The 16,141-nt window shown below is 51.1% G+C and overlaps 1 protein-coding gene across 1 annotated transcript in view; it reads right to left on the bottom strand.

Moving 5' to 3' along the window:
* CUL9 (cullin 9) overlaps positions 1 to 15,050 on the bottom strand; it is a 42,887-nt gene extending 27,837 nt beyond the window's left edge. The window contains exons 1-13 of the mRNA XM_068960870.1: positions 14,456 to 15,050; positions 13,750 to 13,904; positions 12,904 to 13,416; positions 12,269 to 12,404; positions 11,925 to 12,118; positions 9,267 to 9,672; positions 8,655 to 8,847; positions 4,924 to 5,131; positions 2,917 to 3,113; positions 2,296 to 2,513; positions 1,079 to 1,328; positions 877 to 982; positions 121 to 348 (exon numbers count right to left, since the gene is read on the bottom strand). Coding sequence (XP_068816971.1) covers positions 121 to 348; positions 877 to 982; positions 1,079 to 1,328; positions 2,296 to 2,513; positions 2,917 to 3,113; positions 4,924 to 5,131; positions 8,655 to 8,847; positions 9,267 to 9,672; positions 11,925 to 12,118; positions 12,269 to 12,404; positions 12,904 to 13,416; positions 13,750 to 13,904; positions 14,456 to 15,050 — 3,399 coding nt within the window. The remainder of the gene's footprint in view (positions 1 to 120; positions 349 to 876; positions 983 to 1,078; positions 1,329 to 2,295; positions 2,514 to 2,916; positions 3,114 to 4,923; positions 5,132 to 8,654; positions 8,848 to 9,266; positions 9,673 to 11,924; positions 12,119 to 12,268; positions 12,405 to 12,903; positions 13,417 to 13,749; positions 13,905 to 14,455) is intronic.
* Positions 15,051 to 16,141: the final 1,091 nt, after the last annotated feature.

Genomic DNA, 16,141 nt, shown 5'->3' with positions numbered 1-16,141 from the left:
TGCGGCAAGGGCTGGGGAGCAAGGTTCCTAGATCCGCCACCACTTGTGCCAAAGAGGGACACCGTGAGGCCCCTTTGCCCGCCTCCCGCCTCCCTCAGCCTGGACCCGCATGCTGCTCGCCTGAACGCAGCCCGCCAGGATGCTGGAGGTGAGGTTACTGTAGAGCTGGGCGTGCTTCTCACATTCCGTCACCAGGTCCCGCAGCTCACAGGCTAGCAGCAGCTGAGCCGAGTGCTTCTCCAGGACCTTGGTGAGGGCGTCTTTGGCTCCCAGGCAGCAGAGCACCACTGCATAGTCCTTGTGCGTGGAGGCCAGGCGATACAGGAAGCATAGCAGCTCCTGAACAATCTGGCCCAGAGATGCCAAGGTTAACACAGGGACGCAAAGGGCAGGCTGAGGGGTGGCCTTAGATGTGGGGGTGCGGTGGCTGAGATTTCAGAGAACTTGAGAGCAGAGTACCAAAGACAGGCTGGCACAGAAAGCTGGGGTGAGGACCCGGGGGTGAGGGGCACAGCTTGGGCACAGCTCCCCAGGCTTCCTCTTGCCAGGACCAGCCTATCTCGGGCAACAGCTGGCAATGGCCAGCTGAGGTGCCTGAGCCTTGCCCCACGGGGCACACCCTCCTGCAAAGGTGGAGAGCAAGGACTGCATGAACTGGGGAATGTGGGCTCCTCCCAAACCCAGAATCTAAAATTCAGGCACAGCGAGAAGGCCTCTGTTCTGGGGACCCTCAGATGGCACTGGCCTCCTTCCTCCACTCCCTCCCAGTGTCCCAGCCCGTACAGGCTGGCTGTGCTGTGCCCCTCCGGGGCCTTACCAGGCAGCTGGTGCCCCCGGGCTGCCTTGCCCTGCCCACCCTGGCCAGGGCTCGGGTACCTCAGAGTCACTGCCGGGGCCATTCAGACAGTTGAGGCAGGGCTCCAAGACCTCGTGCCAGGGGAGGACCATGGCCTCAGTGTGATCCAGCAGCTGGGTCATGACCCTGGCAAGGGGTGGCAACAAGTGAAGCCCCTACAGTTGGCCAGCTGCCCTTGCCCCCGACACACAAGTGGCCCCCAACCCCACCCCAGCCTCTCACCTCAGCGCCGTCAGCAGCAGGGTTTTATTGGGCCCGGGGGCATCCAGAGTCCACAGGAACAGGAGGAAGGGCTGGCTCTCCTGCTGGAGGCGCTTGAGGAGGGGCCTCACAGCGCCCCCCAGGCCACCTTCTCGGCACAGCACGCGCTCCAAGTCCAGGAGGAGTTCTGCAGACGGGCCCCCCACCAGGGATCGGATCAGCAGCTCAGGGTTCCCCTCCTGGCCCTGGGCGCTGGGGGTCTCTGGCGCTGCTGCCCAGACATGGGAGGGAAAAAAATGGGTATGAAAGAGAGTCACACAAGCTGGTCAGACTGAGATGCACAGATGCAGAAAACCACCCCCAAACTCCCCCCAGCCCCGTTGTGAGGACATTTACTGTTTCTACTCGACAGTGGCGGACTTCTTTTTCTGGCCCCAAATATATAAGTTTGTTGTTGTTCAATCACTAAGTCACGTCCTACTCTTTGCGACCCCATGGACTGCAGTCTGCCAGGCTTCCCTGTCCTTCACTAACTCCCAGAGTTTGCTCAAACTCACATCCATTGAGTTGGTGGACTAAATATATGTATCTGGCTGTATCCGGAAAAAAAAAAAAATCGGTATGGCAAACGCTGTCAAGTTAAACAGCACAGTTTTAATTCATATGGTCCCACTACTCTGATTACTAAATGAGAGCTGTGCTACTATACAAGCCAACAAATACTAGCTATTATAGTCAGGTCCCCTATACTACCAAGCACGGTGGCTTCAGAAGTACAGACTAAAAGACACAATGCCTAGTTTGATATGCCCCCATACTTCTAGGTTTCACTTGTGCGTTGAATACAGAGCCTTTCTTCCCTACGGTATCGATATTTCACATTCTAAGTCACAAACTTCTGTACCATAAGTTACAATTCCTCTACAGAAGGCCTCTCTAGAAGCCATTTCAACCAACCCTGCAGTGACCAAGAAGAGTGGACTGCACTCAGCTCAGATAGATGGGAGCCCTTTTATGTTTATACAAAGAAGACCAATCTCCCTGCACCTATTCTAAACGTCCCCTCTCCTTGTGGTCAGGAAGCCCTACTTGAGACCTAACTTGAGCACGAAAACCCTCATTAATTTCCTGAAGCGTCATCATGTCATTTTATCAAGGAACTAGGATGTAAACCTGAGCCCTCCTGGCTGCGGGTGGAGACCAGCTCCTCAGCACACCCACTACCTCCACGACGGTACCTGAGTGCTCGGGGCTGCCAGGCGGCTTTGAGTAGCGATTGAGAAGCATCATGAGGATGGTGCGGGTGGTGGGCATGGGTTCTGTCCCCGGTGCTATGCCCGAGTGTCTAAACAAGGTGTCTCTCAGCTCGCGGGTGATGATCTGGTCTCCCAGCGTGTGGTGGTTGCACAAAAGCAGGTTGAGCAGGAGGAGGCCGTTTCTCACCGCGGAGGAGCATCTGGGAGGAGGGAGGTGTCCCCGGAAGAAATTGAAAGAGAATGAATGTGATGTGATAGAAGCAGGGGGGTGGCACAGAGGGAGGAGCCCTGCAGTTGGGGACAGAGGGGTTCCAGGGGTCCCTCTGAGGCCAGACACCTGGCCTCTTGACCTCAGGTCACTCCTCCCAACCCCAAGAAAGAAGGACAGGGGTCTTTGATCTCTGGAACCTCCCTACCCTCAACCACTTGGCCTCTCTTCTAGCCACCCGGAGAGGGCCAGGACATTTCATCCAGAGGTGGGTGGGAAGGGAGGGGACAATGGAAAGGGAGCTTCTGCACAAGGGAACACAAGAGCCCGGGGCAGGGGAGCGGCAGGGCGTGGGGCTTAACAGGAGTCTGGCATTCAGGAGGGGAGGTCCTGACCCCTCTGTGTTCAGCATCAGGATCACAGCAGCAGGGAGAGTGAGGAGCAGGCTCTCGGAGTCCGGGCGGGTGGCTGAGTCAATGCTGGCGAAGATCTCCCTGGTCATCTGGGCGTCAAACAAAGGATGAACAGAATCTTGGCCGGTGACAAATGTGGGGATCTCCGAGGAGCTGGCAATGGCCAGCATCTTCAGTGCCTGAGTAGGGGGTGTGGAGACAGAGTCAGGAGTGGGCATGGCCTCTGTGCAGAAGAGGAGAGAGAGCCGGGCTGCATTCTAGACCTCAAACTCTGGGGCAATTGAGCTGTTTGCAAATAGAAATGAAAGAGGCAGTGATGGGACATAAAAGGCTTAAAAGAAAAAAAGGAAGAAAAGAAAGCCAACCAGAAAACCCAAGGCTCCGGGGTAACACGAGCCTGCAGCTTCTCTCTGCCAGGACCGAGGCTCAACGTGTGCAGGGGCGGGTGGCCACCCGTCTGCAGCGTCCCCTCCGGACGGAGCCCTTTCACAGCCTCAACGTGTATTAAAGACTTTGCTTGAAGCTGTCTTTCATCTCACTCGGCCACTTCTCCCTTTGAAAAACCTCTCCCTCGAGTTTGAGTTCTGTAACTTCTTGTCCTCCCAGTCATCCTACCTTTCTGGAGTTCCTCTAATGCCTGATCCCAACCACGGAAGCTCTGAGTCGCTCTTCTCAAACTCTGCACCCCACCCCACCCCACGCAACCTTGGCCTCTGCCCTGCTGCTGCTACCACCTGGATGCCAACACTCCCACCCCCATCCCCAGGCCACCAAAGCCAGTATCCAGCCTGCCTGGATGAGGCTACTTGGTTTGCCTCACAGGCAGAGTGAGGCTGGAATTACAGGAAAAAATACTTGGAATGTGCAAACATGTTGGCTGGTTCTCAGAGAACTTGAAATTAGGATGAACACTAAACCATCAGAGTGGAGAAGGTCTTGGCTGGTGAAAGGGCTGACTCTGGAGAGGAAACCTCGTTGGGATGGAGGAAAGAACTTACTCCTCAGGACAATCCCCTGGTGAGGGCTGGACCCATCAAGCAAATGCCACCTCGTAATGAGGTTTTCTCCCTTTGGCTACATTACCCTCCCCACTCCAAGCTGAATTCTGGACACCTTAAGTTATAAACAAAATGATGCAATTCTGTTATAGGGCAAGAGTTTGAGTTTAGAAGCATTTGGTCACGCACTTTGAAAGGATCAGGAAATTCTTTGAACAGACTGGCCTGGACTAGGAATGCTTGGCTGCTCTGGGGAGAAGCAGCAGCAGGCTGGCCCCATAAAGGAAGGACCTGTCGGCCTCCCCCAGGCACAGACTGCCTCAAGAGCACCCGTGCGCCAGTTCACTGGACTGCTGGCATCCACGCTCAGAACTGCTCTGGACAAGGCCTGCCTGTCCCTTCAGGGAGCCTCAGGTTGAACGGAGCACACACTGCCCGGACCTCCCCACCAGCCTGACCCTCTGTCTGCAGCGCTCAGGAAGCCAACTCTCCCTCCCCGAGCGAGGGCCGCCTCTCCCTGCTCCCTGGGCCTGGGGCTGGCCAGGCTGCAATGCGATGCTGGCTTGGCTTTACCCACACCTGGTGAGGAGGCATTTTCTGTGTTCCGGGACCACTCAGATAAAATGGCTAAAAATTACTGTCACATCTAAAAAATTTGCCTTTAATCAGACACTTGGTTGTTAATAAAAAGCCCTGAAAAAGTCAACATACCTAAAAACCCAACCTTTCTCTGTACATCTCTTCCTCTTTCAGAGTTCCCCACTCCATCCACCCCTGCTGTTCACCTTTAAACCTGGGAGTCATTCTCAGAAACACCTTTCTCCCTGCCTCCACAGAGGTGTTTTGTCTCCTGGACTCCCCAGCTGGATCTCCTCCATCCCAACGTCTCCTCCTTGTCCGAAAGACCAGAGAACCTCCTCAAGACCAGCAGAGCCCACCCCTGAGCTGCCCACCCTGGCCATCAGTCGACCGCCGGGCCCGGCCCACTCACTGCCAGCCCCGCCTGCTGCACCAGGACGGAGGTCTTGTATTCTTGCATGCAGACCAGCACGGCGTAGATGCCGCCTTCCCTGGCAAAGAGCGGGCGCCACTCGTGCTTGGTCATGAGCAGGTAAAGAAGCCGCAGGGCCAGCACCACCACCATCTTCTCTCCCACCTGGTTGGTCAGCAGCTCCACCAGCGTCTTCACCAGCTTCTCCCTGAGAGAGGAGAGACGTCGGGGTTTGCCATCCCAAGAGTCTCACGTGACTGCCCGTCCAAGCCTGTCCACAAAGATCCAGTCCATCCCCCCACCCCCTCCATCCTGCTGCCCGCTCCTCTGCAGTCTGTCCGTCTCAGGCTCTTCTCCTCATTGAGCAGGCAATATGGCAAAAGGGTGATGAGCTCTGGCTCATCCTTTCAAATGAGTCTATAAATTCACTGCAATGTTAAATCAAAATGCCCAAAAGGTATTATTTTTTTAAGGGCAGGGCTTCCCTGGTGGCTCAGTGGTAAAGAATCTCCCTGCCAACAGCAAGAAACCCAGGTTTGATCCCTGACCTGGGACGATCCCACAGGTCACGGAGCAACTAAGCCCGTGAGTCACAACTATTGAACCCACGTTCTAGAACCTGGGAGCTGCAACTACTGAAGCCCGTGCAGCCCAAAACGTGTGCTCCACAAAGAGAAGCCTCTGCAATGAGAACCCCTTGCACATCTGGAGAGGAGCTCCTGCTGGCCACAGACAAAAGCCTGCACAGCAACTAAGACCCAGCACAGCCAAAATAAACAAATAAAATGCCCTTACCAAGAGAAAAATGTTTGAACTGGTCTACAAAAGATCCTAAAGAAAAAAATGACAAGCCGACAAGTGCATAAGAGTACAGTAGCCTGCAGGGTACTCTTGTCCTCAGCCTTATGCTGACAAAGACTCTGTACTGAAATATTTTTGTTTCTATTATGAATAAGCTATTTCATTATTGCTGCACACCAGATGATGCATCCCGATGTAAAATATAACTAAAATCATGAGGGAAAAAAAACTCGACAGATTTAGGCACAGAAAGAGAAAATAAAATAGGCAAGAATAGTCAAGGACTGGTTGGAAAGAAATAACTGTAGACTTCCCTACTACTTATCAAAATAAAAACTTATAATAATTAAAACTCTGGAAATACAGGGTAGCCAAACAGATGAACAGATGAGAAGAGCAGTAAGGGCAGCATCTCAGACAGTAAGGACTGCAAGGACCATGTAAAACCTGAGGCAGAGGCATGTGGCTATCCATCTGAGAAAAGGAAGGCTGGAGCTCGCTTCACTCCACTTGCAAAAATAGACTGCAAACAGATTTTAAAATATATGTGAAAAGTAAAGTCACAGATATTTTTAGGAAGTATAGGAAATATTTTTATAGTCCCAGAATGGAACAGACCCTCTTTAAACCTAGGAACCATTAAAAAAATGTTGAGAAAGATAGCTGCATGAAAATCTAAAAGGTCAACATAATAAAAGATACTAGCCACCAATTTAAGACCCTGGGCACTTAAGCTACAGAAAGGGTCAGGTGAAAACGCAGATCTGAAGGGAAGGAAGCGGTGCCTGCAGAATCCCTGGGTTACAGTGAGCGTCTCAAGAGGAAAAAAGCTGGACTAACATTTTTCTCCCTTGGACAGAGATGGTGAAGTTGGTCTGGGAACTAGGAAGGAATGGAGGACAAAAAGACAAATCGTGAGAAATAATGCAAACAAAAGTACTGAGAAGGTTCTGTGTTTATTCCTGCCTTTTGTGTTGGACAACAGGATTTGTTCTGGGGTTTCAAGGCCTGGAGGTGCAGGGATCCTGGGGCCCACAGAGCCATAACCCCACCAAGTTCCGACGGGGACCAGCAGCCAGAGCTCTAATGGTCCCTCCCCATGTAGAGCTGCTTTCTGTCTTCTCCCATGGGCCTTACGATGACTACAATGTGAACCAAACGTATTTTAAACATATATCCCCCTCTCTGGAGCCCTGATTTACTGTAAACAAGTTAATATACAGAGGTGATGCACACGAATAAACAAAGAAATACGTAAGGATGTTTACTAAGATGTTAACAGTGACTATCCCTGCATAGAGGCTTTTCAGATGATCGTTATTCTCATAACTTTCATTTTCTTATAGGGATCATATATATTATTTTATATTCAGAAAATAAATATGATTATAGAAGAGACAATATTTGGAACAGCAATAATGAATTACCATCCAGAATGTCTGCAAATCAATAAAAAAAGACAAAGACCCAATAAGAAAATGGGCAAAGGATAAGAATATTTATAGCAGAATACAAGAAGTGCATGCAAATATGCCTATCTTCTCAAGAAATTAAAGACAAAAAGATACCAATCACTTTAAAATGTTGTCAATCTGATAGATTTTTGAAAATGATAATAGCCAGTGCTGGCAGATGTGAAGAAAAATAGATCCCTTAGAACACTGTATGTGAGAGAACAGACGTGTAGTTGCCAAACGGGGGAGGAGGGTGGGAGAGGGATGGACAGGGAGTTTGGGAGTAGCAGCTGCAAGCTATTATATATAGGATGGTTAAACAACAGAGTCCTACTGTATAGCACAGGGAACCATATTCAGTATCCTCAAATAAAAGATAATGGGAAAGAATATGAAAAAGAATATACAAACGAGTCACTATGCTGTACAGCAGAAATTCACATAACATTGTAAATCAACTATATGCTTCAAGAAAGTACTATTTTACAAACTCAGGCTACATTTGATTTTGAGTATAATCATATTGCAGAGTCCAAGGCAGCAGTGAGAACGAGGCAGCACCACGCGGACGGACATACCGCATGCAGACACACTGCGTGCAGGCAGACAGCTGCAGAAACAGACAGAGTGTGATCACATATACTAAAACTCAAATGCACAAAACACACTAGCAAATATAAGCCTCTAGAAGGTCTGAAGGATACGTGCTTGGATGTGTGACCACAGCAGTAAAAAGGGACTTTGACTTTTCATTCTCTGGATCTTTTTAAAAAGGAACGCAATGGTGTACTATTTGTAACTAACAAGTGTTTTTTAAAAATTTTAGGGGACTTCCCCGGTGGTCCAGTGGTTAAGAATTTGCCTTGCAATGCAGGAGACGTGGGTTCGACCCCTGGTCGGAGAACTAAGATCCCACACGCCAAGGGGCTTTAAGCCTGCAAACCACAACTAGAGAGTCCATGCCCCACACATGAAAGATCCTGCATGATGCAACGAAGACCCTGAGCAACACAACTGAGATCTGATGTGGCCAAATTAATTCATTAGTTATTTCTTAATTTAATAGGAAGAAAGTAGAGAGGGAGGAAAAAAAAAATACTCAAAAGCCAAAAGGACCTCAATTTGAATCCTGATTCTACTACCTGTCATACTGGGCGAGTTACTTAAATTCTCTAAGCCTCAGTCCCTGATTCACACGGTGGTAAGAATAGCATCAGGTTTTCCTCTGGAGATGGGAGGATTTAAAGAGAGAATGCTTATAAAACTTTAAGCACAAGGGCCTGGCACAGAACAAGTGCTCCCAGAATATTAACCATCATACAGTCCACCTTCCTGCTCAGTTATGCCTCAAGCTGGCCCTTCTTTCCCCCCAGCCTTTCTAACTCTTGATCTCCTAGCTCCTTCCCTCCCTACCACTATCCTCCCCCAGCTGACAGCTTACACCGTAACCCCCACTTCCCTGCCCAGGGTTCTAACCTCAGGAATCTGTCAGGATGGACCAGAGGGTGGTCTCGCTCTGTGACCTCCTCCACGGCCTGGGAGAGAGCACAGAGCGCTGAGAGCTGCAGGCTGGTGTCCACACTGGAGATCTGCACAGTGGCCACGACCGCTGCCACGTACTGGTCCAGGGAGCTGCGTGGCCCAGGACCCCGCAAGGCTTTAATCATTTCTGAAAGTTGTGAGGGAAAGGCGGTGGCTTAATAAAAAAAACTGCAGCATCTTCACCTTGGAACCCTCTAACGGTCAAGCCCAATTATCCTACTGACATTTGAACACCCTGTTCACTACTGTAGCTTGCATCCAGAACGTTCCCAACTGTGTGAGGGATTTAACAGTCAGGCAATGAAGATGACGATACTCTAGAAAACGGACCCTCCTTTTCCAGGGACACTGAAGGAAGGCAGCAGTGACAGACTGTACATAATCAAGGCCCAAGGAAGGAAAATGGATGCAAGCTCCCAACGCACCTTCTCACTCAGAAGTGATCTCGCGCCACAGCGTGCCCTTCCCACTGACCACCCACTTCTCTGGGGGGCACCCAGGACTTGCTCCCACCTCTCTGCCCTCCCCTCCCAGCACCTGACTCACCACTGGCTGCCTCCTTCATCCCGGAGGGGAGAGCCATCCCCTCAGTCACCAGAAGCTGGTTGAACAGCTGTGAATCGCTCTGTGCCATGGGCGGCTCGGTTTTTCCCTTGACCGGCTCCGCCTCTGCCTTGGGGGGCTCAGCCTTCACTTTGGGGGACTCAGTCTCCTCCTCTGAGAAGGTGGCCTCTGACTTCGACTCCTCTTCAGGATCTGGGGTACTGGAGTGATTTTGTGAAGATGACGAGCCATTCAGAGCGTCAGGCTGCAGCCTGTACTTGGTGTAGATCTGGGAGTTGAGCAGGTCGCTGAGGGTGCTGCCCTCAAATCGATCCCTGAGAACCTGTAGTAGACTCTCTGCCATGGTCACGGGCACAGAGATTTCACCCAGGGCCTTCTTACCCAGGCTCTGCCAACAGAAAGGCATGTACTTCAGGAAGGAGCAGACACCAAGGGCCTGGGGACAGTAACAGGAGGTGGGCCACCTCCCACTGGGGCCTTGCACACTTCCTGCCTCCTAGACCCTCCCAGCTTCTGCCTTATCCCCAGGGAAGGATTCCTCAGCTCTCTAACCTCACTCCACCCTTCCCTAGGCAGTTCAGTTCAGTTCAGTCGCTCAGTCATGCCGACTCTTTGCGACCCCATGAATCACAGCACGCCAGGCCTCCCTGTCCATCACCATCTCCCAGAGTTCACTCAGATTCACGTCCATCGAGTCAGTGATGCTATCCAGCCATCTCATCCTCTGTCGTCCCCTTCTCCTCCTGCCCCCAATCCCTCCCAGCATCAGAGTCTTTTCCAATGAGTCAACTCTTCCCATGAGGTGGCCAAAGTACTGGAGTTTCAGCTTTAGCATCAGTCCTTCCAAAGAAATCCCAGGGTTGATCTCCTTCAAAATGGACTGGTTGGATCTCCTTGCAGTCCAAGGGACTCTCAAGAGTCTTCTCCAACACCACAGTTCAAAAACATCAATTCTTCGGTGCTCAGCCTTCTTCACAGTCCAACTCACATCCATATATGACCACAGGGAAAACCATAGCCTTGACTAGACAGACCTTAGTTGGCAACGTAATGTCTCTGCTTTTGAATATACTATCTAGGTTGGTCATAACTTTTCTTCCAAAGAGTAAACGTCTTTTAATTTCATGGCTGCAGTCACCATCTGCAGTGATTTTGGAGCCCCAAAAAATAAAGTCTGACACTGTTTCCACTGTTTCCCCATCTATTTCCCATGAAGTGATGGGACCGGATGCCATGATCTTCGTTTTCTGAATGTTAAGCTTTAAGCCAACATTTTCACTCTCCTCTTTCTTTCATCAAGAGGCTTTTTAGTTCCTCTTCACTTTCTGCCATGAGGGTGGTGTCATCTGCATATCTGAGGTTATTGATATTTCTCCCGGCAATCTTGATTCCAGCTTGTGTTTCTTCCAGCCCAGCATTTCTCATGATGTACTCTGCATAGAAGTTAAATAAGCAGGGTGACAATATACAGCCTTGACGTACTCCTTTTCCTATTTGGAACCAGTCTGTTGTTCCATGTCCAGTTCTAACTGTTGCTTCCTGACCTGCATACAGGTTTCTCAAGAGGCAGGTCAGGTGGTCTTGTATTCCCATCTCTTTCAGAATTTTCCACAGTTTCTTGTGATCCACACAGTCAAAGGCTTTGGCATAGTCAATAAAGCAGAAATAGATGTTTTTCTGGAACTCTTGCTTTTTCCATGATCCAGCGGATGTTGGCAGTTTGATCTCTGGTTCCTCTGCCTTTTCTAAAACCAGCTTGAACATCAGGGAGTTCACGGTTCACGTATTGCTAAAGCCTGGCTTGGAGAATTTTGAGCATTACTTTACTAGCATGTGAGATGAGTGCAATTGTGCGGTAGTTTGAGCATTCTTTGGCATTGCCTTTCTTTGGGATTGGAATGAAAACTGACCTTTTCCAGTCCTGTGGCCACTGCTGAGTTTTCCAAATGTGCTGGCATATTGAGTGCAGCACTTTCACAGCATCATCTTTCAGGATTTGAAATAGCTCAACTGGAATGCCATCACCTCCACTAGCTTTGTTTGTAGTGATGCTTTCTAAGGCCCACTTGACTTCACATTCCAGGATGTCTGGCTCTAGGTGAGTGATCACACCATCATGATTATCCGGGTCATGAAAATCTTTTTTGTACAGTTCTTCTGTGTATTCTTGCCACCTCTTCTTAATATCTTCTGCTTCTGTTAGGTCCATACCATTTCTGTCCTTTATCGAGCCCATCTTTGCATGAAATGTTCCCTTGGTATCTCTAATCTTCTTGTAGACATCTCTAGTCTTTCCCACTCTGTTCTTTTCCTCTATTTCTTTGCACTTATCATTGAAGAAGGCTTTCTTCTCTCTTCTTGCTATTCTTTGGAATTCTGCATTCAGATGCTTATATCTTTCCTTTTCTCCTTTGCTTTTCGCTTCTCTTCTTTTCACAGCTATTTGTAAGGCCTCCCCAGACAGCCATTTTGCTTTTTTGCATTTCTTTTCCACGGGGATGGTCTTGATCCCTGTCTCTTGTACAATGTCACGAACCTCAGTCCATAGTTCATCAGGCAGTCTATCAGATCTAGGCCCTTTCAGAATCCCAACTCTAACCCCACCCCAAACCACCCCCAGGCATCTCCTGTCTGTAATACCTCATCCAGGTTCTCCTGAAGACTCTGGTAAATTGACTGCTGCTCACATATGTCCAACTTCCTGATGAAGAAGAGCAGCTCCCACCACTCAGCCTGGGTCAGGTAGCCCAGTCTCTCGTTCTTCTGAGGCTCGGGCTGGAGGTATGGCAAAGAGTAGAGCCCGTCCACCGGCTTCCAGTCCCAGGAGGGGAGTGCTGGGGAGACAGACACCAGGGGCTTCAGCCTCTGCCGGGGGACTGAACGGGTTTCTGAATGTCTGGGGCAGCTCCTGGTCCTGAGAGGGCTGCATGCCGCCTGTTCCTCCTCTGTTCAGACACCGTGTCCTCGTCCCCTCCCTGGCTCACCTGTGCCCTGCACGGCAGCCCCCGCCCCCTCCTCTGCAGCCGCTGAAGCCGTGTCCTCGGCAGTCTCCTCGGGACCCAGGATCTCCAGCATGTGCCAGTGCACCCAGTAGGTGCGGCCTGTCGACCTCCAGAAGACCTGGTGCGGAAGAAGGGAGGCAGAAGATGAGAGAGGGCTCAGCTCTGAGAACCCCGAGCTGCACAAGCTGGAGAGGACGGCCAGATCCAGACTCGGGGCGTGGAGCCCTCGGGGGCACACCAGCTAGGCCTGGGAAACCTCTAGCACACAAGGCCCCCTTCCCCGACCAAGGCATGCCCCGCTTCTCCTCTCCTCCTAACCTGGAAGGCCTCTGCTCCCACGCTCCCTCTGAGCTCACTCCACTGCTGCGGGTGGGGATATCTGGATGTATCATTTCTGCCTCCCGGTTAAGGGAGTTTCTCCTTGACCTCACAGCCTACCCACTCCTGCCAGATTCTCCCAGCCCTCCAACAGCCCCCTCTCTCTCACTGATCCTCTTGAAAACATTCCAGTTCTCTGGGGGTTTTCTCCCTCGGTGGCCTGCCAGAGCCCCCAGCATGAAGCGTGAAGCCCCAGCGATGCCCCACGCAGACAGACCCCCAGCGGTGGCCCTGCTCACCTGCACAGGGGGCACGCCATTGTTGCTCTGCCGGAACTCGCCCTCATCACCCGCACTGATCTCCTCGTAGTCATCCAGCATCCGCACTCGCATGCCCGGCTGCAGGGTCTGCTGCACGTACTCCCCGTAGCCACTAAGGCTGGAGAATTCAGCGCGCTGGCGGAAGGCCTGCCCTTGCCTCCTTGGGGTCGCAACAATGGTGGGGAGTAAAAGGCTGGGGCCTGAAATGCTGGGCTGAAAGATGGACCGGGTCGGCCGGGGTGGCAACGTGCCCTGTTGGCTGAGGTTCTGGGCCCAGCCCATGCTCCGCACCAGCTCCGAGATAAGGTTGCCCACAGCCATACTGAACTCCAGCTCCCGCTGCCCCCGGCTCTTCTCTCGGCCCAAATCCTCCCTTGAGGTTGGGGAACCTTGGTCTCCGGCCCCCTGCTCTGGACTGTTATTCAGCTGATCCAGCAGGGAAGTGACACACAGGTAGCGTTTCACCAGGGAGAAGAGCAGTTTTCCTGGGATCTGGAGGACACAGTCTATGGTGTAACTTCCTCTTCTCCCAGCTCCCGCCCCTCTCCTTTCCCTCGACATCAGCCTCTTCAGCAAAAGATAAAGGCCTCATCCCCACACCTGCAGTTCCCAAACTGTGACTGACGTAAGAAACACCCAAGGAATGCCTTAAAACACAGACTCTTGGGTTCTCATCTCAGAGACGCTGAGCGGGGAGGATAATATGAACCTTCATTTTAGTAGGTTCCCCAGGCGGCCCTAGCGCTGGTGTAGTCCTGAACCACATTTTCAGAAATCATGCCCTGGCCCTTGTACACAGCCTTTCCCCCACAGCTGCAAGGGTACCTGAGGCAGGTGAATGCCCTCAAAGGCCATGCAATGCTCCTCAGAAGACGTGGTCTCTGCGAACAGTTCCAGCAAAGTATAGCGGCTGTCAAAATCCATGTGCTGCTCGATGCCGTCTTGTTGGCTCAGCGACAGAAGGACGTGAGCCCGACTCCCTGTAATGCACACAGGATCCAGATCTTCTCCTCAATCCCCACTACGCCTCTCCACATCGCCTGTCCCCAAACTGTCTATCCTAGACCCCAGAGGTTTTCAAACTTGTGGCTGAGACTCCCAGGAAGAGATACATTTCACATAGTCACCTGACATGAAGGTACACTATGTGAAACTGAAACATACACTTCATACTACAAGACTTACACTAAGTGCTCTGAGCTGATGCTTAACATTTAAAAAAAATGCTGGTTATAACCCATGAAAGTGATTTCACAACCAACTAACAAATCTCCAACCAGAACACATAAACTTATTCCCGTTTCCTCTCTGCCTCTGCCCTGAGAACAGACAGCTAAATAAGGTGCTATCATTCTATCCTGTTTCTGCACCTGTGATGGTTTATTAATCTACATTTTCCCTTTGCAATGAAATTGATGTCTACCAAATACTAGGTGCTCTTCCAGAGCTGGGAAACCCCTCCTCTTCCTGTTCTTACTCCTGTGGCCCCATCCTCTCCAGGGGCTCCCTTCTTCCCATGGCTGTCTCTCACCAGCATCGTGGGCTGCTAGGGCCTGCAGCATCTTGCCGGCACTCCGACGGATCTGAGGCTCAGGGTTGCACAGCATGTGCATGAGTAGGTCCAGGGCGCCTGTCTCCCTGAAGACCCCGGTGAGGGGCCCGATGCTGGCATAGGCGCTGAGCACGTGGATGGTGTGGAGCACAGCGGCTGTGAGGCTCGAGGTCCCACCTTCTGCCAGCTGCCGGGCAGCCCTGCGCACCAGTGCTCGCACGTCTGCCTCCATCTCTCCCATGGCCACGTCATCCAGACTGCCTGGGTCTCGGGGAAAGCTTGCTGAACCCCCAGCTGTCTCGTGCTGAGGTCCCTTAGATAACGCCCGCTCCCCTAACAGCATGGGGCAGCTGGCATAGACCTCGGGGGCTGACAGCCACATGAGGATGTGCTCTGCCTTGCCCTCCTCCACACCCGCTCTGCCCACTTCCCCACACTTCAGGACACTCCATCGGATCAGGTATTCAGGATGCCCATCCTGTCCAGGCCGCTGTCGAAGAAGCTCTTCGGGATATGCCTGCAGCCGGGGCCCCAAGGGCACCATGAGGTCCCCAGTGCGCCGTTCTCCCACCATCCTGACTTCCTGGGACACACAGGAGAGAGACAGAGGCACTGTGGGAAAGAGAAAAACCTACGTGAAGGGGGTGTAACCTTGAGGTGCAGACAGGGTGAGGGGTGACTGGTAGGCTGCATGGAATTTGGAGGCCAAAGAGAAACGGCCAAGGATAGGATGGAATAAATAACCTAAACACACTTTGGGATTTGTAACAAGGAGAACAGAGTGAAAAACAGTGATAGAAGGAAATGAAAAGGTTTCCGAAATGGAAGAAATTACAAGAGAGGAAGAGAAGAATAGAAAGCAAGATAAGAAAAAGAGCTGATGGTTAATCAGGACAATTTGGGCAGAACAGGAGGGTGGCTGAGGGGTACAGATCAGGACTTAGAAGGATGACATGGGTGAGCAGGTAGGACAGTAGCCTGTGAGACAGTGGGGTCAGAACAAGTCAGGAAAGTCAGGATGGGGAAGGGGCAAGACAGGGAGCATAAACGACAGATTAAAGCGGGAATGTGGGTATAAAGGGGTGGGTCATGGCAGATATTAAGAAGAGAGACTAAAGGAGGCAGATGACTGGATGACAAAAAGGTATGAGAACACTGGGAAAGGGAGAGGGGACTAGGGATCCAAATAAAATTATGGGAGGAAAAAAACCAAGTCCCACCCTGCCCTTATGCTGTATGTATGGTAAGGGTCTAAGTTAAGTAGATCTAGATGGAGGTAACAATCATGGAGTTGAAGGGTAGGGAATGAGGTCAGGAGACAGTAGAGGTATTAAGAGAGGCAATACAGTACAGATTCAGATAAATGGGACTCTGAATTCTGGCTCCTTCACTTCTTATATGCATACTTTTGGACAAGTCAATCTCTAAGCCTCAGTTTTCTCCTCTGCAAGATAATAATATTTAAACCCAACTTACAAAATTGTCATAAACACTTACTAAGATCACATATATAAAGCATTCAGAACAGCCTCTATCATACAGTGAGAGTGCTCAGTAAACAGAATCTAATACTACTATTCTTAGCGAGGGAGAAGGTAGGAGCCGTCCCCAGGTAGGTAGAACGCTAATGTGTCAGAATAAGATTATAAGTAGGTGCGGAGTGAC

The sequence above is a fragment of the Capricornis sumatraensis genome, chromosome 22 (assembly GCF_032405125.1).
Source record: "Capricornis sumatraensis isolate serow.1 chromosome 22, serow.2, whole genome shotgun sequence".
Classification (NCBI taxonomy): domain Eukaryota; kingdom Metazoa; phylum Chordata; class Mammalia; order Artiodactyla; family Bovidae; genus Capricornis; species Capricornis sumatraensis.
The sequence above is the reverse complement of the archived record's forward strand: the minus strand, read 5'-3'. Positions and strand labels throughout refer to the sequence as shown.